Below are 26512 nucleotides of genomic sequence, written 5' to 3' on the forward strand. Positions count from 1 at the left end.
GCAGGGAGGTGCCACACACTTTCAAACAACCAGGTGTCACGACTCGCTGTTGTGATGGTGGCACCAAGCCATGAGGAATCCGCCCCCATGACCGAAACGCCTCCCACCAGGCCTTACTTCCAATATCGGGTATTACATTTCAACATGAGATTTGGGTGGGGGCAAATATGCAAACTATATCAGGTAGCGTGAGTGTAAATTTTTCTATTTCAGCTTGTTCTGTATTGGTCCTGAACCTGGGGTAATACCTGATAGGTGTATAGGATGATGCCTGATCACACTTGTTTAGCACTCACGTTTGCTATGAATATTATTACATGCTGGCAGCATCTTTTTAACACAAAGCATACACTCAACTTATGTAATTATATTAAATTCAAATGTCTTCATCTTGTTATTGTTGTTATGATTTAGCTTAGGTACAGAAAGCGTCCACTTAATTCAGAAAATGCAAAGAAAGCACCGGATTGCCTAATAAAACTTTTAAACCAGATGCAACTGTTCAGGTAAGTTTTAGGTTTCAAAACAAGGTCATGGAAGTATGATCACTCACAACGTTTATCTCTTGACCACTGTGCTAGGGCCCTGAGGAGTTGGGGCCTGAGCAGATGTGAGGATTGATACATCATTTAACCCTTCTGGGTTTCTGGTTCTTCATTCATATGATAAGGGTTTGAACTAAATGTCCTTCTTAAGCCTCCTCATGGTCTACCATCATACTAAAATGCTCTTCTTAAAAAAATTATTATCCAGCTATGAAGACAAGGCAAGCATGGATATATATGTTAAAAATGCTGGCTAAATATCCATACAGTGGTCTGTTATTCAGCCTTAAAAAAGAATTAAATTCTGACACATGCTATACCATGGATGAACCTTGAAATCATTATGCTAAAGGAAAGAAGCCAGATAACAAGGGACAAATGTTATGACTCCACTTATATGAGGTGTACCTAGAATAGTCAAATTCATAGAGGCAGACAGTGCAACAGAGGTTGCCAAAGCTTGGGGAAAAGAGGAGCTGTTGTTTAATGGGTACAGAGTTTCTGTTTGGGTTGATGGAAGAGTTCTGGAAATGAATAGTGATGGTGGTTACAAAACATTGTGAATGTGCTTAATGCCATTGAATTTTATACTTAAAAATGGTTAAAAGGGTAAATATTATGTTATGTGCATTTTACCACAGTAAGAAAACACCAGCTGGGTGTGGTGGCTCACGCCTGTAATCCCAGCACTTTGGGGGGCTGAGGTGGGTGGATCACCTGAGGTCGGGAGTTCGAGACCAGCCTGACCAACATGGAGAAACCCTGTCTCTACTAAAAATACAAAATTAGCCAGGCGTGGTGGTGCATGTCTGTAATCCCAGCTACTCGGGAGGGTGAGGCGGGAGAATCACTTGAACCTGGGAGGCGGAGGTTGCGGTGAGCTGAGATCATGCCATTGCACTCTAGCCTGGGCAACAAGAGCAAAACTCTGTCTCAAAGAAAAAAAAGAAAACATCATACACACACAATACACATATTTGCATGTGCACGCACACACACACACACACCCTTATGACCATGTAACAAGAAATACAAAGGTGCCAGGATTTCAGAGGGATGAGGAAGGGGAGTGGAGGGATGGGTTTCTGTAGTGATTTGAGTTAATTCAGAGTGATTACAATGGAAGTGCTTCCTGAGTGAGGTTTTAGAAACAAAGATTTGAATGGCACAGGGAAGGTGAGAGTAGAAATTGTTCCTTGTTGGAGAGAATGGCCTGTAAATGAAGGAAGGGAAGAAAGGAATGGCAAGTTGATTTGCTTAACTGAGACAGAAATTTTCTTAGGATGGAATACATTATTTGAATAGAAATTTTTACTATTTTTCAAAGTCTGATGTGCATGCAATGTCCTTTGAATGTCAAAGCAAGCCCACGAAGGACTTTGGATTTGTGGAATTCCCATGCTCTTTCAGGGGTACACAGTTATCTGTGTATTCACTCAGCAAATGCACACTGAGCAACGTCGGATACCAGGCCCTGTGCTTGGTATGAGAGTGAGGTGAGGCCGAGTTTTAGGTGCTTTTCATTGAAATATGTGACCTAATAGAGAAAGCAAACTATAAGCAAGCAAATAAGAAAATAACAAGCAAATATGACCATTAGACAAAGAATAGTGACTCTTAGAAATGTTAGAGCTAAAATGTAGATGTGGGAAAAGAGTGTATTAGCTCATTCCTGACCACAGGGTTCAGAGCCAGCTTAATGCAAGAGAAAGGGGAGCAAGTGGAAGGTAGGAAGGGATGGGGAGCCTCAGTCTCATCTTCCCTGGAGTCATCTGTCCTGTTCTCTACTAAAAAAAAATCAGCTTCCTCTGTGCTGCTGTTGAAAGATGACCTGAGGCCAGGCACGGTGGCTCACGCCTGTAATCCCAGCATTTTGAGAGGCTGAGGCAGGTGGATCACCTGAGGTCAGGAGCTTGAGATCAGCCTGGCCAACATGGTGAAACCCTGTCTCTACTAAAAATCCAAAAAAATGAGCTGGGCGTGGTGGCACGCGCCTGTAATCCCAGCTAGTCTGGAGGCTGAGGCAGGAGAATCACTTGAACCTGGGAGGTGGAGGTTGCAATGAGCTGAGATCGCGCCATTGCACTGCAGCCTGGGCAACAAGAACGAAGCTCTATCTCAAAAAAAAAAAAAAAAAAGATGACCTGAGAGTTTGCATAGTGAGGTTTCCAGGTTGGGGATGAGCACGCAGGGAGGGGAGGGAAGAGAAAGGAGACACCACATGTTCCCATGACAAGAAATGTCTGGAGAAGAGTCTGAAGTATCCTTGTAATCAGATGACTTATTAAGAAAGTCTGCTGTCACATCCAAGCTGTCCCAATGATATTTACTGCTTTTATGTTTATTAGACTCAATAAACTAGAGAGCTTTCAAAATTTGGTTCTTCAAGAGTTGAGCAGTCTTAAGAAGGATATTCAGGCCCTGGAACACCTTGAGAGGGAGGTTCTGGTAAGTTCATTTTGTCTGGAACATTTTCTGACTTCGGATCTTTCCCAGGGAAAAATAACGCTAACTACTTAAACAAAACTTTTGTTCAATCTTAGGAATTCTGGGGGAAACAGTCTGCTGATCTGCAGTCTTTCCGTGATCTGCAAGTGCTGAGGTACTTTGAAAAGTGTTCTTTCTAGAAGAATCTTGGTCGAAGTATGAGGTAATGCTTTAGCTAGAGAATGGGCAGTTGGTGACGGTAAAACTCCCATAACTAATGAAATAGCTGCATCTTTTGAACTGGCCACTTCTGTGGCACCTCCCTGAGGACAGAGTGCGGCTAATGATACCATTCGAGAAGCGTAAATCTTGAAAAGCCTGATGTCCAATTTTCTGTGTTTTTTTAAAATCCTGATTTTTTTATTTTTAAGCAGTATTTAAAAAAATTAAAATGGTTAGATTTTGAGAAAAATGTTTAGGTTTCTAAGTAAACAGTTTTCAGTTTTATACAAATGTTCAGTTATATACAAAATTGTGCTTTTGATAGACTATATTCTGTTTTACTAATTTACACATTTTTTAATACAACAAATGGGTTGATTCTGCTGTGGCTCCCTGCACTGTAATTCATCAGTGCATCCTCTGGGGCAGCTCTTTCTATCCATTTGGGATATCCTCCCATCTTCCGGAGCCCAAGGAAGGGGAGAGTTGAGTCTGGATCCTCTACTTCTGCGCTGCGGGAAAATTCTAGTGTTCTTTCCCACTCGAATAATCAAAAGGAATCCCCATATAAATTTATAATAGTTAAAGCTTTATCTTCCAATTGAGAATCAGCTGCTTTCATGGAAATTTAAGGCACATGGTTTTAGGAAGGATATTCTTCTGGTCATGCATATATTTCAAAGCAAAAAAAAAAAATCTTTTAAAATTTGAGTTATCCATCCTGCCTTTTACTCCAATTAACACAGTTAATGATGATGACTGTATGAACTATTTCCATAATCCCTCACACACCGTCTCCCTCTGTGTATAATTAAAGGTGATGACACCTTTTAAACAATCTTCACTTAATACCCATGGTTGGTGGTGAGTGGTTCTCCAAGGTCTTAGAATCAAGACCTATTTATATATTTAACATTTATTGAGGATCCCCAAAGACCTTTTGCTTATGTGGGTTCTATCTGTGAATATTTTTCATATTAAAAATTGAGACAGATTTTTAAAAATACACTTATTTTAAAATAACGATAAACCTTTTCATGTTGATATAAATAACAGATTTTTATGAAAAATAACTAGACTTTTCAGAACAAGAAGCATGTGGGAAGAATAGCATTGTTTCATGTTTTTGCAAATCTCTTTAATGTCTGGCTTAATAGAAGCCAGCCGGATTCTCGTATCTATTTCTGAATTTAATCTGTTGTGAGTCATGTAGCCTTTGGGAAATTCCCCTGGACATTTTTGAGGGAATAAGAATTTAAAAAGCACATAATGTCTTAATGTTATTATTATTACCAAAATAATTTTGACTTCACAGAACCTTTGGTTTCTTAGGGGTTCCCCAGACACACTTTGAGAACAGCTGATAAAAAGCCACACGTGTTAAGCACTAGAGAAGATTATATCCCCTAGTCTTCCGAAACCTGGGGGATTCATTTATTTTGACTAAATCCCCAATGTGAGGCAACTTTCTCTTCAAACATTGTAAGATATTAATTACTATTTGCATTCATCTCCCTTTGATAACAGGTCCCTGTGTGAATTTAAATACCTTAAAAACAACCATCTCCTAAATATATCTCCCTTGGGGTTTTGCGTTTGTTCTTTTCTCTTCCAAACACCTAAAAAAACTTTCCTCTTGCTTACCAGTGAGGGATGATGGTGATTCTCTTAGCTCACGCTGAGTGCTTATGGGTGCCTGGCCCTGGGCTGAGTGCTTGATGTGCAAGGGCCTTACAAGAGGTTAGTAAGCCTCATTCAAGGTCAAACAGGTACCCCTGTCTGTCCTTATCTTATGTTTTCATGTCAGTGATGACCTATGTGTTTTGTTAAAGAAATGAAAAGAATATCCCTCAGACTGGATTATTTCGGCCCCTAGCTTAGAACTACAAGGAGTTAGGGATTCAGTGTTTTGATGGTGCCCATGAAATACCTCTGCATGTGTTGTGGGCCAGTGGTACTGACAGAGAGAATGCATAAAATGGAATCAAATGAACATGTTAATCTCTTATGTTAATATCCTGGGTTGTTGGTGTCTATAATTAAGTAATATAATGGTCTATGAAATAACTCTGATATGCAGATATATCTAGATGTATGTTCTTGTTTTTAAATTGCCTAATGTGAATATGGTAAGAGATAGACCAATTTCTTCCAGGTCCAATTCAACTCAGACTTCATAAGAAAGCCAAAGCCTTCTTTTATGATTGCAGCCCTCAGGTAGGTGCAAAGATTTGCATTGTTCAGTGGATGTGAATTGGGGTCAGGGCAGGGGGCAAGCTCTAAAAGATACTGTAATGCTTTGTTCATATGACATCTCTGCAGCAGAGCTTCTCCTTTTTTTTTTTTTGAGACAGAGTCTCACTCTGTTACCCAGGCTGGATGCAGTGGCATGATCTTGGCTGGATGCAGTGGCATGATCTCAGCTCACTGCAAGCTCTGCCTCCCAGGTTCACGCCATTCTCCTGCCTCAGCCTCCTGAGTAGCTGGGACTACAGGCGCCCACCACCACGCCCAGCTAATTTTTCGTATTTTTAGTAGAGATGGGGTTTCACCATGTTAGCCAGGATGGTCTTGATCTTCTGACCTCGTGATCTGCCTGTCCCAGCCTCCCAAAGTGCTGGGATTACAGGCGTGAGCCACCGAGCCCGGCAGAGCTTCTCCTTTATAGCAATTTCTCCCATTTTAGAAATTATCCTTTTGGGTCTGGGTCATTCCTTCAGTAAGTGTTTATAACTGAATGCTTACCCTGCATCAATCACTATGATCGACACAGAGATACAGGTTGAGTATCCCTCATCCAAAATGCGGAGACCAGAAGTGTTTTGGATTTCGGATGTTTTTGAATTCTGGAATATTTGCAGAATATGCACTGGTTGAGCATCCTTAATCCAAAAATCTGAAATTCACAATGCTCCAGTGAACATTTCTTTGACATTGACATTTTAAAAATTTTGGACTATGGAGCATTTTGGATATCAGATTTTCAGATTAGGTGTGTTCAACCTGTTCAGTGGTTAACACACAAACGTGTTTAATGGAGGCAACCCATTAAAAGATACATTTTTTGAAGGAAGATGGAAAAATGGCAAGTAAAACAATGACAAGTGCTTTGAGGGATATTAACAGGGTGCTTTGGCAGAGAGCAGTGGTATGAATTATCGGCTTAAGATAGGCTGCTCATCAAAGGTCTCTAAGGAAATGACATTTAAGATGAGGTTTCAAGAATAAGAAGAAACTAGACTTGTGGTTTAAAGTAACAGGGTCAGGTGGGGTCATCTTTGAGAAACAGTAAGGGAGGCAGTTATTTGAAGTGAAGTTGGGAGGATGGTAGACTCTCAACGAGGTAAGGCTTCACTGGCCATGTTGAGGAGTTTGAATTTTATACTAAGGGTAAGAGAAAATATACGTGGTTTTTGGTGAAGGTATTGATTATCCTAACCTAGGAATAGAATAGGATAATATAATCTGATTTATATTTTTAAGAAAATTACTCTAGATGCTATGTTAAGAATTGATGGGAGGAATAAAGACTGGAAGAGGAGAGTCCAACCAGTAGGCTTTTTGTGTCCAAGATGGTGGTTCTAAGCAGGAGGATAGCAGTGGAGGTGGTGAGAAATAGAGAGATTTCAGATATACTTTGGAGCTAGAGTTAATAAATTGCTGATAGCTGGAAGCAGTAGGTAAAGGAAGAAGAATGAAGTCAGTCTCCTAGGTTTTTGTCTTTTGCAAGGAGATGGATGGTGTTGCCAGTTAGATAAGGAAGACTCAGTGGGAAGAATATGTGGGTCAAACAGGAACTACAGTTTATTTAACATTTTAACTTGCAGATGTCTGTGCACATCCAAGTCTTGATGAGAACCTGGAGTAACTGGGCAATTTTCCAGGAAAATACAGTTTAACAAAATGGACTTCTAAATAGATGGGAAACCTTAGCAGACAAATCTTCATAGAAGAGAGAGACAAAGTTGTCAGAGAAGTACCCTACAAATATGTGTATGATCCAGATTACATTACAGAGGAATTCTACTAGTTTTTTAAAAGAAGGTTAATGTTAGTGCTGCTCAAACCATTCTAGCACATAGAAGATTAAAAATTTCCTAATTTTAACATAAATCTTGCATTACAATGTCAAAATGGAACAAAAATTGCAAAGAGAGGTACAGAACAATCTCACTTAAGATAACCACTCTAGGCTGGGTGTGGTAGCTCATGCCTATAATCCCAGCACTTTGGGAGGCCAAGGCAGGTGGATCACCTAAGATCAAGAGTTTGAGACCAGCCTGGCCAACATGGTAAAACCTCATCTCTACTAAAAATACAAAAATTAGCCAGGCGTGGTGATGGGCATCTGTTATCCCAGCTACTTGGGAGGCTGAGGCAGGAGAATTGCTTGAACCCAGGAGGCAGAGCTTGCAATGGGCTGAAATCATGGCACTGCACTCCAGCCTGGACAACAGAGCAATACTCTGTCTCAATAATAATAATAATAACAACAACAATAACAACAACAACAACCACACCAAAATTCTAAATAAAGTATTAGCAAACAGACTTTAGCAGCATATTGTCGTGACCAAGTGAGATTTATTCCAGGAATGCAAAGATGGTTTGATATTAGAGAATCTACTAATACATTAATTACCAATAGATCTAGGGAGAAAAATCATTATGATTATCTTTATTTCCAAAAGCATTTGAAAATTCTACATCTGTTTTTGAATTTGCATAAAACCTAATAAAATAGTAGCGACCAGTTACTCTGTAGTATGATAAATCTCAGTCCAAAAGCCAGTATTCTGCTTAATCGTGAAATTCTAAATGCATTATCACTAAAATCAGGACCAATGGATGGGAGATGGAATAACATAAAGGTGTCCATTCTGCCTAAATTAGTAAAAGAATTTTTATTCCCCAAAGCCCCAGCAGGGTTATTTTTTGAAACTTGACCAGCTGATTCTAATGTATAAGGACAAGGAGAGGGGGAAAAAGTAGATAGAACATGATTGAAAAACAAATTAGAAAAAAGAGTGCTGGTACAAGCCCAAAGCAATTAGAAGGGAGTTAATAATGAGTTTCAAATCTGAAATAAACAAAATGGAAACCATAGGAGGAGGAGTAAAACCAAACCTGGTTCTTTAGAAAGACTAGATGCAGTAAACAAACTTCCACTTCAGACTGATCAAGAAAATAAAATGATAGAGAAGGCACAATTGAAATTTTGAATGAAATGTAGAAGTAACCAATTCATAGAGGCCTTAAAAAGCATAAGAATATATTAGAAACAGCAATATGTCAATAAATTTGAAAACTTAGATGAAATGAACAATTTTCTAGATGAATATCATTGAAATGTAGAAATAACCAATTCATAGAGGCCTTAAAAAGCATAAGAATATGTTAGAAACAGCAATATGTCAATAAATTTGAAAACTTAGATGAAATGAACAATTTCCTAGATGAATATGTATTACCTAGAATCATAATTAAAGAAATTAAATTGGTGGTATAAAAAGTCCATCCTTAATTTATAAAAAATACATCAGGTCCTGATATTTTTAACATAAGTTTAATCAAATTTATAAGGAATAAGTAATCCATAAACAAATGATTCCAAGGAGAAGGGGAAAAAAGAAAGCTTCCCAGTTTATTTTAGGAAGTTTCTATAACTTTGATACCAAAACAGGACAAGGACAATCATGAGAAGAAAATTATAGATCAGTCTCAAATGAACATAAATACAAAAATGCTAAAAATTTAGCAAACATACTCCACCAGTATTAGTTATGTGTATGGGTGGAGGGTGTGTGTGTGTGTGTGTGTGTGTGTGTGTGTGTGTGTGTGTGTATTGAGGAGAAAAAAAGAAAAACCATTAGAAGTAGATGGATATCATACATGCAAGGATGGTTTAACATTTAAGAATCTATTAATTTATTTTTACCCGATCGATAGAATAACCACATACTTAGTATAGTAAATTCAGAAAACACGTTTGATAAAAATTCAGCACCCATTCATGAGTAAAATCCAACCAATAAACAATAAAACTCTTAGAAAACTAGGGATAGAATGTCTGCAGTAACACTGAACTTAAGGCAAAACATTTAAAATCATTAACAATAATTTCTTTTCTTTCTTCCTAGTTAGCATAGTGCTGATTCTAGTAACTTCTGGTTGGCCTTAAGTGCCCTTTTGAGGTTTGTAATGAGCTTTCTTGCATGATTGTTCTCCAGCAAAATTCTGCTCAGATTCAGGTGTAAAGAAAATAGAGAGAAGGCTTCATCTAGGGGAGTGGTTTTGCCAGAATCCAGAGGCAATCTCAGTCCAAGAAATTGAGGGTGTTTGCTCAGGAGTTGTTAGAGTGATGCACTTTAAGCCTGACTGGGAAAGAGAAATTGAAGCCAGTTCCTTCGATGGACCCGTTATAAAGTAATGGGTTCAATGGATGGGCATTTCCAGTGGATAAAATTGTCCAGGTAAGCAAGGAGAACAAGTGATGGCAAAAGGCCAGGAAGATGTGGTCAGAATGTGGGATGTTGAGAATCAAGACATCTATGATGATAACAGGTTGGGGTGCACATAGCTGTGGTGGCACTGAAGAAACTGCTAGAGGAGGGAAGGAGTTGAAGAACCAAGAAGCCAGAGCTTGAAAATGGATGCTTCGTGACAGTGTTGTAATTACTGCTAAGCTGATAGAAACCAGGGCCCAGGGGACAAAAGGGCCAGGAGGTTGATAGTAGAATGCAGATGGATGACATAAACATTAGCAGGGAGGTTTCTGTGAGAGTCAGAGTCATGCCCGTGTGTGGCAGTGGGGAGCAAGGAGAATGCTACCCCTCTGCCTGGCCGGGAAGTCATGGGATATCAGAGGAAAAGAAGCTTTTAGTTGAGTCAGGGTGTCGGGGAGGTGGTACCTGCAGAAACCAGCCATGTTTTAGTTAAAGAGGAAAGGAAATATTTTCTTCCAGAAGAGGCTGAGGATATTTGTTTGCTGCTGACAGATTGTAGGGGCAGGAGAGGAAGACCTCAGGGAGTGGGGAAGGCATGGAAGAGCAGTAGATTAGGGTCCAGGAGGAGATGTACACACAGCATCAGGTGAGGGAGTGGGGAATGATGACTGTCTTTCAGCAGCTACTAAAGCAAGGGGATCTGAGACCAATGGAACTGACTGAGCTTTTCGAAGGAGGGAGCTTATAGTTATCACTGAGAGCCCTGTGTTTTGCTGAATGGTCCGTCAGCTGATGGTGTTACCACTTCGTGAGTTTTCTGGCAGAGTCATGGGGGATCACAGAGTAAATAAGTATGGAATGTGTGAGATAACCACCAACTATTCTGTTCTTAGATGCAGTCTTTTTAAGGACAGCAACCCTCCTACCCAGTTGGATTCTTTGAATATTATTTTGTTCATTCTCACAGCATTTAATAATAGGGCTTTTTATACAGATATCCACTTGGGGATTTTCTTCAATTTCGAGGTCTAAAGTAGATTTCATAAGCAGACCATATCCAAGTATATTTTTATAAGGATGTAATTGTATTTACCTTGAAGAGTATAGTAATTATTTTTGCAAAACATGTATTTAGTTTAATTTTAACTTGAGAGTAAATGGAATAGGTGATTTTTTTAAAAAAACTGCTTTCATGTACAAGACTGTGCTTTGTTATTTTTGACCTGATAATTTCCCTTCTAGGAAATTATCTTTTTTTTTTTTTTTTTTTTTTTTTTTAAGATGGAGTCTAGCTCTGTTGCCCAGGCTGGAGCGCAGTGGCATGATCTCTGCTCACTGCACGCTGCGCCTCCTGGGTTCACGCCATTCTCCTGCCCCAGCCTCCCGAGTAGCTGGGACTACAGGCACCCGCCACCACGCCCGGCTAATTTTTTTTGTGTATTTTTAGTAGAGATGGGGTTTCACCGTGTTAGCCAGGATCGTCTCGATCTCCTGACCTTGTGATCCACCCGCCTTGGCCTCCCAAAGTGCGGAGATTACAGGCGTGAGCCACCACGCCCGGCCGGAAATTATCTTAAAGATGAAATTGGACATGTGCAAAGATACATGCGATAATATATATTACAAACTTGATCGTAATAGGGAGATAATGGAAAGTGCCTAGATGCCCAGCTAAATACAGTCATATGATATGCCATGTAGCCACTACAAAGAAAGATTTAGATGATATTGACTTGAGAAGATGTTTAACAGTAAGTGAAAAATTGCAAAGTAGCATATATAACATGATCCCACTTGTATGAAATGTTATATGAGTATGTGCCTGCTCATTACTCAAAAAACAGCTAAGTCTTTTAGGTGCCAGGGACTGTCTTAGATGCTGGGGTAGAACGATACCCACAGGATCCCTGACCTCATGGTGTACATTCTATAGGATTGAGTGGTGGTGATAAAGGAAACAGATGAGGATTCATGCCAGTGCTGAGAAGGAAAACACTGTAGATAAGAGAGAGACTCACAGCATGGAAGGAGGAAAGGCCAAGTGAAACCTCTCTAAGGATGTGACATTTGAGCTGAAATCTGAAGCTTGAGATGGAGCCAGCAGCAGGGAAGACTGAGGAAGCCCATTTCAGAGGGAATGGCCCAGGCAGATGCTCTGAGATTGAGTATATTAATATACTTAGTATATTCTAAGAACTTAGGGAAGGCCCCAGTAGAAGGAGCAAGGGCAGAGTACATAAGATGAAGTCAGGAAGGGTGTGGGTGGGGATGGTGCGGGTGACCCAGTACCTTACAGGCCATGGTAAGGAGTTTGGATTTTATTCCAATTGCAATGAATGGGTAGTAGTCAAAGGACTATTTTCGAAGGCATGTATGTTTCGGGGTGGGGAATTGGATGATAGGGGCAGTAGAGAAGGATCTGGAAGGATTGCTGATGGCTTGGATGTGACAGGTGGGAAAAGGTGGGATCAAGGGCAGCTTCTAGGTTTGGGACTTAAGCAGCTGGGTGCAAACCAGTGTCACTTAAGGAGGTGGAGGAGATTGGGAAAGGTCCAGTTGATTGGCCGGGGGAAGATGAGGATGGATATGAAAGGTGAGATTCAGGACATGCATTCCATATGTGATTTCAGCATCTAAATGGCATTGTCATGTAGGTAACTGGATATCTGGAACTGAAGCTCATGGCTGGGGGCTGGACATAGACTGGATAAGTTGACCTAGGGACTCAGTATAGAGGGGCAGCCCAGGACAACATTCTTGGGCTACTCCAATGTGTTGAAGTCAGGTAGGGGAGATGAAGCCAGCAAGAGGATGAGAAGGAGTGAGTAAAGGGATAATCGGGCTATCGCCCCCAGGCCTTTTGGCTAAGATCAAGTGTGGAGATAACCAGGCTGGGGGAGGGCGGTTATGGAGGATGAGAGTTTGCATGTATTTATGTACTTGCCTGCGAAATAAGAGGTCTAGATTCTAAACGGATGTTCTAGAAATGTCAGCTGGGTTTATTTCTGTGTGGTGATATTTAAAGTAAATTTAATTTCTATCTTAGGCCATTCTGTGCTTTTACAACTTATTGAAAGATAGGGGGTCGGGCGTGGTGGCTCACGCCTGTAATCCCAGCACTTTGGGAGGCCGAGGCGGGCGGATCACGAGGTCAGGAGATAGAGACCATCCTGGCTAATATGGTGAAACCCCGTCTCTACTAAAAATACAAAAAATTAGCCAGGTGTGGTGGCACGAGGCTGTAGTCCAAGCTACTTGGGAGGCTGAGGCAGGAGAATCACTTGAACCTAGGAGGCAGAGGTTGCAGTGAGCCAAGATCATGCCACTGCACTCCAGCCTGGGTGACAGAGTGAGACTCTGTCTCAAGAAAAAAAAAAAAAAAAAAAAAAAGGAAGGAATTACTTTTGTGTAATAAACAACATAGAAGTTTATAACGAGTTAAACGTTTTCCTCTCCCCAGCCTTTCCTCTTATCCATCATCCAGAGAGAACTACCTCTTGACAGTTGAGAGTATATTCTTCCAAAGATTTATTCTGATGCTTACGCAAGAATATATACAAATATTTACACATATATACGTATATATGTTTTTGTTTTTTTGAGATGGAGTTTCGCTCTTGTTGCCCAGGCTGGAGTGCAGTGGCACGATCTCAGCTCACTGCACCTCCTCCTCTGAGGTTCAAGCGATTCTCCTGCCTCAGCCTCCCAAGTGGCTGGGATTACGGGTGCCTCCCACCACACCCGGCCAATTATATATATTTTTAGTAGAGACAGTGTTTCGCCATGTTGCAGGCTGGTCTGGAACTCCTGACCTCGGGTGATCCACCAACCTTGGACTCCCAAAGTGCTGGGAATACAGTCATGAGCCACTGCGCCCAGCCTATAAATATGTTTTAATGATGTACTAAATATATATTATTAGTTCACTCAGCAATAAAAATAGGACTAGACTCTTAGGCAGCAATATAGGATCTTATTTTTTAATAACTGCAAAATAGTTTATAAACATGCTATAACATATATTTTTTCCCTATAATGGACATCCAGGTTATTTTTAATTATTCAAAAATTTTTAGTGAATATCTTTGTACACATATCTTGAATTACTTAAATTATATCTTGAATTACTTAAATTATTGTGGAAAAAATACTGTTTTCTTTTGAGGAAATAGCAATAACAACAAATCTCCAAATCAAAATAGGACTAAAAGAGCATATTAAAAAAGGACTAATCTGGGCTAAGAATATTGGAATAATTCCCAGCTCCAATAGAGAATTGGATTAAATGTGAACTAAATGTGCATGTTACAGTTGGTCCCAAGTAGCAGAAATTGGACTCTGGTGCGTAAGCCAAATAGGGCTTTTACTTTTTTCCCTGTGAAGAGCAGCGATGAAGTCCAGGGCTGGTGGTACAGCAGCTTTAAGTAGTCATTAGGGACCTGGGTTCTTTGAGCTTTTTGCTTTACCATTCTTTTTGTGACTTGGGAATTTTATAATCACAGCATGGCTGTTGTACCTCTAGGTATCTTTTCTACACCCCAGGCAGGGAGAAGGAGTTGAGTAAAACTAAAAGGCAAAAGATGTGTGCTAACACCCTCCCCTCTTTCGTTTTTTATTTATTTAGTCTATTTTGAGATGAGGCCTTGCTATGTTGCCCAGCCAGGCTGGTCTTGAACTCCTGGGCTCAACTTATCCTCCTGTCTCAGCCTCCCAAAATGCTGAGATTATAGGCATCTGCCACCATGCCCAGCTTCCTCCCCACTTTTTAAAATCAGGGAAACAGTTTTCCTGGAAGCCCAAGCTGATAGATTTTGTCTGCATCATAGTGGCCAGAACTAGGTCACATGGCTCACCCTAGTTGCAACGGAATCTGGAGAGGAGAAAATTTGACCGAGTGTGTCACAGCACTCCCCAAAAGTGGGGGCTTCTGTTAATAAGGAAACGGGGGAGAATAGGTGTTAGATAGGTAATTAGTCATATCTGTCATGCCTGAATTAAATTACACATGCTGCACACAGAAAAAAATGGAGAAATAACTTATATCGCACAGGTGATTCTGCCCTTCTTCTCAATAGGCATGTGCCCTGGAGTTTGGGTGGGATGGGAGAATCTGTTCCCTCAGTTGATATCAGCTCCTACCAACCTCTTATTTATGAGCATCTAATTGGGCTGATAGGTGGGGCATGGTGGCTCACACCTGTAATCCCAGCACTTTGGGAAGCCAAGGTGGGCGGATCACCTGAGGTGAGGAGTTTGAGACCAGCCTGGCCAATGTGGCGAAACCCCGTCTCTACTAAAAATACAAAAATTAGCTGGGCATGATGGTGCACACCTGTAATTCCAGCTACTCAGGAGACTGAGGCAGGAGAATCGCTTGAACCAGGAGGCAGAGGTTGCAGTAAGCCAAGATTATGCCACTGCACTCCAGCCTTGCGACAGAGTGAGACTCCATCTCAAAATAATAATAATAATAATAGGGTTGATTGCCAATCTGGTTATTAACGACATGTAGTTTTCCTAGTGTGGCCCCTAAAGCCAGGCCACCCACTTCATCTGATGCTATAACAGAGAAAGAGCTGTCTTATCTCCAGCATCCAACAAAATCACCTGTTAGGTTAAACTATCGAGAGATGTTAGGTACATCTTCAGAGTGGCATGTGTTGAAGAGATTTCTGAGGATAACCAGGCAGTTTCTGCCAAGGACACTGACATGAGCTTTTGACAACCATGTAAGATGCTTCACTGAATACCTGAGTTAGTGAGATGTAGCGGATAAAAAGGAGTGATGCTCGTATTGGCTCACGGGGTTCTTAGGGACTAAGAGGAGGACAGTTCAGCCTTGACTAATTACTGCTCTCCTTTTCCTTTTCTGCCAGCGGGGCTGCCTGAAGACGAAGATAAAGAGCAAGGTTATTGTTGGCTCAGGCCACGTTAGCCAGACTTCCATGCTCTGTACGCATTCAATTTCCTCCCCTCCAAACATCATCCCTGGGAACTGCTGAGTTCAGATAGAATATATGTTGGTATTTTGCAATTGGGTTATTGTCCATTTGTTCATAAAAATTAACCTTTTGTATTAAAATTTGGTCAGATAGTATTAATAGAAAGTTCAGGATGTTACAACTTGGAGTGGTGTTGCTTTTTTTTTTTTATAAAAGTAAAATGGACTTTTTTTGTTTGAGAAATGTCTTCAAGTTTTGTGTGAATAAAACACTTTAGCAGCATCTGTATAAATACAATTTAATGTATCTCTTGGAAGGAGAAATTTGAGTTGAAGATGAAGATAGCTCAGGTAAAAATGGTGGCTTTACATTTTTTAATTGATTAATTTTTTTGAGACAGAGTCTCACTGTGTCACCCAGGCTGGAGTGCAGTGGCGTGATCTCAGCTCACTGCAACCTCTGCCTCCCAGGTTCAAGCGATTCTCTGCCTCAGCCTCCCAAGTAGCTGGATTACAGGCGTGTGCCACCGCGCCCAGCTAATTTTTGTATTTTTGGTAGAGATGGGGTTTCACCATCTTGGCCAGGCTGATCTTGAACTCCGAGCCTTGTGATCCACCCACCTTGGCCTGCTGAAGTGCTGGGATTACTGGCATGAGCCACTGTGCCCAGCCTGTGATATGTTTTGAAAATAAACTTATTAGGATGTCTCATCTGATCTGCAAATATTCTCATTTCTCCAGCACTTCAACAAAACTGTCACCTAATTTAGCAGGGGAGAAATATTCATCATGTCGTTATTAACTACTAAATCCTGTAGTGTAGTTTGAGTGGATGAAGTTGCATATACAGTTAAGCATTTGAATTTATTTTGGAAAAATGAAGCCTACATAATTTAAGGCCATCTACAAAGTAACTTTGTTCATGACTGGGTAAGTAAAGTGAAAGACTGCAGACTGAATACTTTATTCATTATATAATAAAACTTAGTTACATTATGTAGGTTATTAATTTATAGTTTAATTTGTCTAAAACAATGTTTATAATTCCAATTTTGCCATCTTCTATATAATTTTTTTTTTTGAGATGGAGTTTCGTTCATGTTGTCTAGTCTGGAGTACAATGGCCTGATCTTGGTTCACTGCAACCTCCCTCTCCCAGGTTCAAGTGATTCTCCTGCCTCAGCCTCCCGAGTAGCTGGGATTACAGGTGCATGCTACCATGCCTGGCTAATTTTTGTATTTTTAGTAGAGACAGGGTTTCACCATCTTGGCCGGGCTGGTCTGAGACTCCTGACCTCAGGTGATCCGCCTGCCTTGGCCTCCCAAAGTGCTGGATTACAGGCATGAGCCACCACGCCCAGCCAAGAGCACTTATTTTTTAAGTCCAAAAAAACATGAATGAGGTTAACTAACTTCATTTCATTTAGGTTATCCAGTTTAGGGCTCACAGTTTCTCATGACCTGAGAGTATATGGATTTCAGTGCCATTACATGGACTGTCTTCATTGAAGTACATCTGAAGAATTTGTATGACTTCCAGTGCCTAGTGAGCATATATTTGAGCACTGTTCTCTACAAACCCTTGAGTAAGCTGACGTGGCAGATGTTAGGATGGATACGACACTATCTTAGCTGCAAAGAACTTAGTCTAGAGAGGACAGCAAGACACCCAGGTCGCTGTAAATCAAGGCTGTATGTGACAAGTGCCAAAATGAAGTGTAAACTGATCACCATCAGGATTATGAGGAGGTAGAAGTCATTTTTGTTGGGGTGAGCAGGGTGGCTTCCTGGAGGAGAGATATCACTTGAAATAGATCTTGAAGGATGAAGGAGTTTTTTTCTAGGATTAGGAAATAGATGCTTTCATGAATATAAGAACAGAGAAGAAAAATGCAGAATTTGTTTGAGGCCATGATACTATGGAGTATTAGTGGGAATTAACTTTAGGCCCAAACTAAAGTGTCGTTACCAGCTTGATTAGAAGGACTTTATTCTGTAGGTGAGAAGAAGCCACTGAAGACGTCAGGAGCACAGTGGTTCTGGAAGATTAATCTGGTAGTAGTATGGAGGCTGCATTCAATACACTGGGGGAGGTTACTGTTACAATAAAGGCCTCAACTAAAATAGGACTGGGAATGAAAAAGGGGGGACAGAGATGAGAGGCTATGGTAGGTGTAAGATTTAAAGACCTGATTTTGAGGATGGGTTGATGGAAGTTGCAAAAACCATGAACTTGAGATATTGGGGACATCTCTTAGAAAATACTAGAGAGGGCCTACTCCACATTGTCTTCTCCAGCGAATCCTTCTAGCACTTCCTGTGTGCGATGTGCTGTGCTAGCTGCCAAGGATTCAATGTGATTTTGCCCCTGCCTGCAAGGAGTGGCAGTCTAATGGGGAGACAGACATCAGTCCAACACTTACACAGAGAAACAGGAAAACAGCCTGAGGAGTGCTGCGCCAGGTGGTATGTGAGCTGCCCTGGCCTGGAAAGGCAGGGCGGGGTGGCAGGATGCAGGAATCGATGCGCTTTTCCAGGCAACACGGAGAGAAGGCTGGACCAGGAGGCATCCTGGAGATGCTGACATCCAGCCCTCGGGGAAGAAGAGCAGCGTCCGCTTCCTCACCCTGACCCTGGGGACTGAGCCAGCCTTTGGGCCCATTCCCAGCCCTGCACTCAGGCTGCCTTCCTTTTTGACTGACTCATAGTCGGGAACAGCCCTGTAGCTACCCCAGCAGACTCTGTTGCCATCTGTGGCCTCAGCCTCATTTGTCGTTTTAGGTGTTCCTCTGTGCTCTGACCTTCCATCCTCTGAGCAGCTCCCCTGAGGATTTGCTTTGCCCTCAGGCAGTGGATGAACTCCTGGCTTTTGCACTTGGAACCTCAGCCAACCAGGCCTGCATGAACCACCCTCCCCTCTTGACTCCTTCCCCAACCTTCTTCCTGTGACAAAGACCGAGGCCAATTTTTTGCAGGGTTCAGGGCTCTAGTAGACTGCTTTCAGGGGGATTTGCTAGAGGCCATGGATGACTATAGGGAAGTACCTTCTTTCCTGTGTCGTCATTAAGTTTTTATTGAAATCTATGGTTTTAAGAACTTTTTAAATTTTAGATTCGGGCATATACGTGTAGGTTTGTTAAAGGGTGTATTGTGTGATGCTGAGGTTTAGGCTTCTGTTGACCCTGTCACCCAGATAGCATAGTACCCAATAGGAAGGTTTTCAATTCCCCCACCCCTGCCTGTTGGAGTCCCCAGTGTCAATTGTTCCCGTCTTTATGTCCATGTGTACTCAAGGTTTAGCTCCCACATATAAGTGAGAATATGCGGTATTTGGTTTTCTGCCCCTGCATTAATTTGTTTAGGATAATGGCCTCCAGCTGCTTCCATGTTGCTGCAAATGACATGATTTCATTCTTTTTTATGGCTGTGTAGTATTCCATGGTGTATATATACCACATTTTCTTTATCCAATCCACTGTTGATGGGCACCTGGGTTGATTCCGTGTCTTTGCTGTTGTGGATAGTGCTGGATAAACATACGAATGCAGGTATCTTTTTGGTAGAACAATTTAGTTTCCTTTGGGTAGATACCCAGTAGTGGGATTGCTGGGTTGAATGGTAATTCAGGTTTTCGTTCTTTGAGAAATCTCCAAACTGCTTTCCACAGGGGCTGAGCTCATTTACATTCCCACCAGCAGGCTCTAAGCATTCCCTTTTCTCTGCAGTCTTGCCAGCATGTTGTTCTGGGCATTTTTCCCTGTGGTGACAAAGGCACCTGAAGCATCCCCTGCCCCTGCCCCTGCCCCATGAGCTGAGCAAGGGGCCGGCTTCTTTCTTACTGCTTCCTCCTCCCCCATCTCAGCTGCAGTCACTCAGATGCTCCTGAAAGTATGCAACACATACACCCCTTAGCTCTTCCTCCCTTTCAGCAACTACTGTAACTGTTCCTTCACATCCCTAGTTCTTAGGAAGGATTTTCATGTGGCTTGCTTGATCATTGTTTTTCTCTGACTTCCCATTCATTCTAAAGCCCCCTGTAATTTGCCAACTGCCTCCCGAGGACCAAATTCAGTGCCTTTTTTTCCCCCCTTCATTAACCTCTGCAGCATTTTTCCTTTTAAATCTTTTCTTCTGGCAACATTTTTTTTTTTTTTTTTTTTTTTTTTTTTTTTTTTTTTTTTTTTTTTTTTTTTTGAGAGGGAGTCTCACTCTGTTGCCCAGGCTGGAGTGCAGTGGCGTGATCTCGGCTCACTGCAACCTCTGCCTCCCAGCTTCAAGTGATTCTCCTGCCTCAGCCTGCCGAGTAACTGGGATTACAGGCATGGCCACCACACCTGGGTAACTTTTGTAGTTTTGGTAGAGATGAGAGTTCACCATGTTGGTTGGGCTGGTCTTGAACCCCTGACCTCAGGTGATCTGCCCATCTTGTTCTCCTATAGTGCTGGGATTACAGGTGTGCGCCACCGTGCCTGGCCTCAATACTTATTTTATAACTAAATGTTTATCTACTTTATTAGACTATGAACTCTGAGGACAGATATTTCATCTAGATCATTCTATATCCCTAACATGATATGTAGCGCTGGACAAGATTTGATGAATTTTTCAACTGAATTTAACTATTTCTAGAGTTTATCAAACTCCATAGGTCTAAACAAGCTTGAAAAGAATAGAAGCTGGTTCTACATGAACTGTCTTACGTACAGTGCTTCAGTCTTCTAGAATCTGCAACATCTATCATTTGTTTCTAGGGCCACTGCCGGTAAGTCTGTGTTCATCTCCCTTTAAGTATATCATATGGGCCCAAGCGAAACTGTATAGACTTTCTCCTTTTGTTGTTCAATGTATAGGCATCACAAATTCAAATGTCTTCAGGGGCCAGCCAGGTTAATAGGCTGAATAGAAAGGATGAATGGGCCAGGTGCCATGGCTCACGCCTGTAATCCTAGCACTTTGGGAGGCTGAGGTGGGCAGATCACCTGAGGTCAGGAGTTCGAGACCAGCCTGGCCAACATGGCAAAACCCTGTCTTTACTGGAAAAAAAAAAAAAATTAGCCGGGAGTGGTGGCACATGCCTGTAATCCTAGCTACTCGGGAGACTGAGGCAGAGGTTGCCGTGAGCTGAGATCACACCATTGCATTCCAGCCTGGGCAACAGTGAGACTCTTGTCTCAAAAAAAAAAAAAAAAAAAAAAAAAGGATGAGTGATGGTGATTGTGGCAAATACAAGAGAAAATGCCCATCTCAAGGCATCCAGGTATCTATAGACTATGGCACATGCAACATCAAGGGCTGTGTGACAAGCTTCGCCTTCCTCAGCCTACCAAATATGGTCACAGACCCTTTCAGAACAGGCTCCCGGTGCATTGCTCGTAAGATCCACAATGACCGCATTTACCAGTTGCTCAATGAGGGTACGGATTACAGATTTCCTTGTCCTCTCAGTGTTATTCCAGTGTTCTGCAGTGCAATTTAAGATGGAAAAATGACCTACAAATCAATAGTTTTGTCTTTTTCCCCTTATGACTGAAAGTCATGTTTTACTGAAGGTCAGGGAATCCTGAGGTGACTGTAGTCTCCTAGAAGTGATTATTTCCTTGCATACTCTGGACAGAAACTCTTCCTTAAATATGGAAATGTAATTTGTCTTGGAAGAAAGGCTGCTGTAACAAAAACACATGCTGAATTTTTTCTTTGCATAAAGGAATTAAGAAGCTTATTGACGTGAACGCTTTTTGAATAAGCAGCTAAGTTTGTGACAACAGTTATTAGGCTTGCCATAGAGACATAGGATTTATCTTTTATTTTTAAACACAAAGTTTTATTAAGTTCCACCCACCATTTAAAATAACAAAGGGAAGGCTCCTCTTTAAAATGTTAACCTCCCACCCCAAACTCTAGCCCCCATTCAGATAGCTAAAATAAAGTTTTCTCCTATTCCCTCTTCTCCTCCTGCCCTTCCTTAAAATCTATCCTGTCCCACCTGTCACTATCCAGGAATTTAAGCAATTTTTAAATCAGACTTTGAGCACATCTTTTGTAGTTTTTCACTATCCAGGAATTTAAGCAATTTTTAAATCAGACTTTGAGCACATCTTTTGTAGTTTTCTTTAGGATCTGTGTCTCATTATACTTAATATCACATTCAAAACTCTACTCTCTACACTGACAAAACACCAACCTGTGGTCCTGGCCCTTGCCTCAACTCTCCCAGGCATCCTCACAGTCAGGCCTCACTCACCTACATCTCCTCCCGAGCTGAGCTGACCACCTCCTCTCTCCCCGTGCAGGTGCTCTGTGAAGGACATCCCGGGTTTCAGGGCATTGCACGATATCGTTTCTGCCTAAAAATTTCTCCTCAAACAAATCTAGTGCTCCTCCCCAGGTGGTTTGATATAGCAATTTATTTATTGTCATCTTTATATCCTCTGCTAATCTTAAATTTTTCTAGTGAATGGCCATTTTTGAAATAGCTTAACTTGGTATATGAATACAATGTAAAGGTAATGATATAATCCATTGCTCACTGAAACAAGAGAAGAATTAAATGTCTAAAATTCATGGCTAAAATAATGCCTTATTGTAAAAATAACTCCCAAGTGATAGGTCATTTGGAATTCCATGCAGGCATACATTTTAACTGCTTTGAACCAAATAAAACTCGCAACATGCATTTAATGTAAAAATCAATTTATTATACAACAATCATAGATAATGCTTTTTATCTACAAAGAAAAATGGCTTCTCCAGCCTCCCTGTCTACTCCATTCATGATACTATGTTCTCAAGATATAATTACTTTCAAAGGAAAACAAAGTGATATCCGTATTTTCCAAATAAGCCCCCAGAAACATTCACAGAACGATATGGAAATATTGGAAAGAACTAAAATGGACTCTTAGATACAAAAGGCTGTTCTGCCCATCACAGTAAATACTGTTTTGTCTTAAAATAAAAATAATAAAATATTTCTCAAATGCAGGGGTGAGGACTTTACCCCGTAACATGCCTAAGGTGGTTCAATATATAATTTTGATGGCTTGACAATTGCTATGTTTAATTCCATTCAGTTAATATTCCATTTTGTTTAAAAAATTGGGGGAATTATTAATAGATATGCTTTACAGTATTTAAGTATTTTCATTTCCATGGGTCAGAGGAAATTTGAGAGAAAACATTCTCCATTTTTTTCTTTAATAGATTATAGAAATATTAATTTTTCAATAGTTTTAGGAAAATCACATTAAAATAAGCATTTTGGTTTTTTGAAGTTACAACACTTAACAGGTTAAAATGTTTACCTGATTTATTTTTTGTGGCTAAGATTTCATAACTATTTTTTTAATTAGCCCTTGGATGGTTTAAGGCTATAAGTGTTTTATGAAGCATCTCTTGAATTAAAGACCGAATTGGAAATACACATCATGAATGAAACCTCTCTCTGGTCTCTGGCATTAGTTTGAAAGTATAAACTACCCACATTTTTCACTTTCATCAGAGAGGTTTCAAGCTGCCTTGTACTTAAAGCTGCTTGACTTTGTCTGCTGAAGGACAGCTCCCTCCTTGCCATGCAGATATGAAGCGCAGGAAAACATCCAGAGTGGCAGGTATGCTGTGCACTGAGGCCTTAGGGCCTCAATGGCAAGTAAGAATAAGCTGAATGTGATGACCAGTGAGCATAGTAGACCGGTCTGTCCTCTAAGTCTCATTTTCACCTGGAACGCACTTTGGTAAGAGATTTTAGCCTATATTTGAGATCTAAACTGAACTAGGGTCCAGTTTCTCCAAAGGGCTTTCTCCTTGGTCCAACTTGTGTTTTGTCACAGAGGAGCCGTAACAGTCATGCTTGAAGCTAGCCCTTGTTTTAAAATGAATTGCTTGGAGAGAACAGGACAGTACAGTTATAAGGTGATGCAAGATGGAAGCGGTGATGAAGCACCCTAGAGCAAGTCAGCTTCAGAAAATGATTTGGAAAGATAAATGGAGGAGTCAGGGGCATCACACAGGAGACATCTGTTCAACAGAAATGGGTCTGCCGCACTGAAGGGAAGGAAGCAGGTGCAGTGCATCGCCCTAGAGACTATCCTAAGCACTAGGCACCTTCCAAAACATATGCCCAAATCCTCAGAGGGGTAGTGTACATGAAATAAAAGTACAATGTTTTTAACAGGAAAAAGTTTAAAACTAGAGCTCGGGGGAGAAAAAAACGCCAAGAGAGAAAGGCACTCTGGACGGTAATGAGTGGGGACGGTGGTGGAAATGCCTTTCTGGTGCGCATGTATTTGATGTCAGTGTCAGGACCTAAAAACTTACTTAAAAAAATAAGGAGAGAAGATAAAGTGACTTCATCGAAGTTGACAAGTTTTATAGGGTATAAATTAATCTTCAAAAAAATCTTCAGAAAATATTGTTTCCATTCTTGGTAGAGTTTAGTAGTAAGTAACAGTCCTGCACTTACGGAGAAAGGAAATACTCATTAATACTTTTGTCTCCTTTTGTGCTTGCTTTTCAGTAGAGATCACATATACCTGAGCAGGGAATGGGAGTGCTGAGTTTGCCAAACTGGCATTTTTTATCGTGGCTCATTACCAGCCCACAGCTCAGTGCTGGACTCCTTCCAAGCTACTCCCTCATTTTCCCCCCAGCTTCAAAAACTTAAATAACCTGCAAAGAGTGACAACAGGTATCTGAGGTAATATTCACAAGTAGGCTCACAAAAAAGAGTTGACGAATTCAGTGCCTATTTTGCTCCCATCACTCTGCTAGTTCTGATTTATACATATTCCAGCAGCATGCATGTTCAAAGAAAGAGGTCGGAGTGGACTCCAGTGCTTGCTCAGAAAGGAAGCGGGCAGCCAGATTTGTACACTGCTCATGGTAGGGAGCATGGCACCTTTATAACCTAGGCTGACTGGCACAAGAGGGAGACATGAACAGATGAATGATTAGGGAAACAGAGGAACAATCCTATCCAAAGCCCTTGAATTATGAAAATCTTGCAGAAGCATTTTTTTCTCTTTAGAATAACTAATATTTAAAATAAAAGAAATACCAATTTCATTACCATATCACTAAATTTAGAATCAGGAGTGGTTGTGGGAATTTGATAGACAAGACTCTGGCTTACAGAAAGAGAAGTTTTGCTAGATTTTTCTATCTTCTGTGTATGATCCCATTTTAATATTTTCTGGGGTTGATTGCTAAAGGAACAAATGGAATGATTATGCACTGGCAATTATTGCTTAATATAGATTAGAACATACCCTGTATTTAGAATATAATTAACATTTTGTTGTAAACATTTTAATCTGAAAACTCTTTTTATTTGGAGACTTTCTGTGAGAAACAGTGCTCCACGTTTCCTGGCTGTGTATGCGTATAAGGCATTATAAGGACAGCTTCTGGCGAAAGATTCAGTCTGTGGGAGGGAGGGAGAGAGAAGCTGCACCAGTTCTGAGGTCCTCAGAGGTCAGCATCACCTCAATGCTGATCAAAGCATTCAGTTAACAGATTAACCTAATAGCAATATATTAATACATTCTGGGTACAAATGATTTATGAACTCAAAAGAAATTAGTTTATCCTAAAACATGTAACTTTCAATTCAGTCTTTGCTTTAAAACAAGCGAATCTGTTAGGCTAGTGTATGTGCTTTTTCTGTTACTCATTTTTATTGTGCTTTCTTGTTCATCACTCCATTTGCTGCAGTGAAGTAGGCTTTGGAAAAACCATTCTTCACTTCTTTCCCTGCAGGTGGCTCTTGCATATCTTTCTTCATTGGCTTTTTTCGGTATGTCTGTTGGATGTGTATATTTTGAAGAGAAAAATAAAAAGATTATTTAATAAGACCTTGTCTTTAACATTGCATAGAGTTAAAACAGTATGTGATTTTGTTGGGCGCTGGAATTTCTGTTTTTGTTTTTTTTTTTGAGACAGAGTTTCGATCTGTCGCCCAGGCTGGAGTGCAATGGCGCGATCCCCGTTCACTGCAACCTCAGCCTCCCAAGTAGCTGGGACTACAGGCGCACACCACCATGCCCAGCTAATTTTTGTATTTTTAGTAGAGATGGGGTTTCACCATGTTGCCCAGGCTTGTCTTAAACTCCTGACCTCAGATGATCCACCCGCCTCGGCCTCCCAAAGTACTAAGATTACAGGCGTGAGCCACTGTGCCCAGTTGGGCACTGGATTTTCTAACAAGATTTCATGTTTGTAATATCATTTTTAAACTTCTGGTTAAAGATTAAAAATAAAGACCAAAACAAATGCTTGTATTTCAATGAATATTAGAGGTCAGGATTTGTATATTCTGGGGTTAGCATTCAAAGTATTCTGCATTAGTTGCTCACTTGGAAAGATAAAACTTTAAAAAATAATTCAAGTGGAAAAAGTGCTGTCATTTTAAAAGTACCAATACCTGGGATTCTGGCTTGATCTAGTTTTTGGCATATCCTTCCTATTCTGACAAAATGCCTTATCTCGCAGCTCATTTTTACTTTTTTTTTTTTTTTTTTTTTAAAAAGCAATAGTATTAACAAGGGTCCAAACTTAAATTATATGCTTGGCTTCAGAACTAAGATTCAGTTTGAACCAGCATGTAGGGCTAAGGCTTTGAATGCCATTACCTACTCTTGCTGGGCTAGACACTTCTCTTTAGTCTTCAACACGATGTACCAAAATCACTCCCTTAGCTTCCCTTTAACACAGAGCGTTTTTTGGGAAGGTGGGGGCAGGGGTTTGCGCACCCGCGCATAGCTTTGTTTGGTCTCATCATTGATTATTTCTTTAGAAATCTTCAAAGGAAAACTTTATCTCTTATAAAAGACAAAGCCTAGTCCAATTTCAGAAATACAAGACCTGAAACGCTGTCAAAATTCAGTTCCCACTGTTCCACACTGTATAAAACCATTATGGGGACGTGCGTGGTGGCT

At 40.8% G+C, this 26512-nt stretch overlaps 2 protein-coding genes across 4 annotated transcripts in view; one reads left to right on the forward strand and one right to left on the reverse strand.

The window, feature by feature from the left end:
* Nucleotides 1-26512, forward strand: part of SYCP2L (synaptonemal complex protein 2 like) — a 106446-nt gene that overhangs the window by 72227 nt on the left and 7707 nt on the right. Inside the window, exons 26-31 of one of the 2 annotated variants that reach the window (XM_030817288.1) lie at nucleotides 415-506; nucleotides 2894-2993; nucleotides 3089-3147; nucleotides 5350-5411; nucleotides 15517-15592; nucleotides 16323-16511. In XM_030817288.1, the coding sequence (XP_030673148.1) occupies nucleotides 415-506; nucleotides 2894-2993; nucleotides 3089-3147; nucleotides 5350-5374 (276 nt within the window). In that variant the 3' untranslated portion in view covers nucleotides 5375-5411; nucleotides 15517-15592; nucleotides 16323-16511. Of the gene's footprint in view, nucleotides 1-414; nucleotides 507-2893; nucleotides 2994-3088; nucleotides 3148-5349; nucleotides 5412-15516; nucleotides 15822-16322; nucleotides 16512-26512 lie in introns of those variants that run through there. The other variant, XM_030817287.1, reaches the window with a different exon arrangement.
* The window catches only part of ELOVL2 (ELOVL fatty acid elongase 2), a 65580-nt gene continuing 61322 nt past the window's right edge, over nucleotides 22255-26512 (reverse strand). For both annotated transcript variants that reach the window (XM_030817290.1, XM_030817289.1), the window contains one exon: nucleotides 22255-25377. In XM_030817290.1, the coding sequence (XP_030673150.1) occupies nucleotides 25252-25377 (126 nt within the window). In that variant the 3' untranslated portion in view covers nucleotides 22255-25251. The remainder of the gene's footprint in view (nucleotides 25378-26512) is intronic.

This window comes from Nomascus leucogenys, chromosome 8 (genome assembly GCF_006542625.1).
Source record: "Nomascus leucogenys isolate Asia chromosome 8, Asia_NLE_v1, whole genome shotgun sequence".
NCBI classification, from domain to species: Eukaryota; Metazoa; Chordata; class Mammalia; order Primates; family Hylobatidae; genus Nomascus; species Nomascus leucogenys.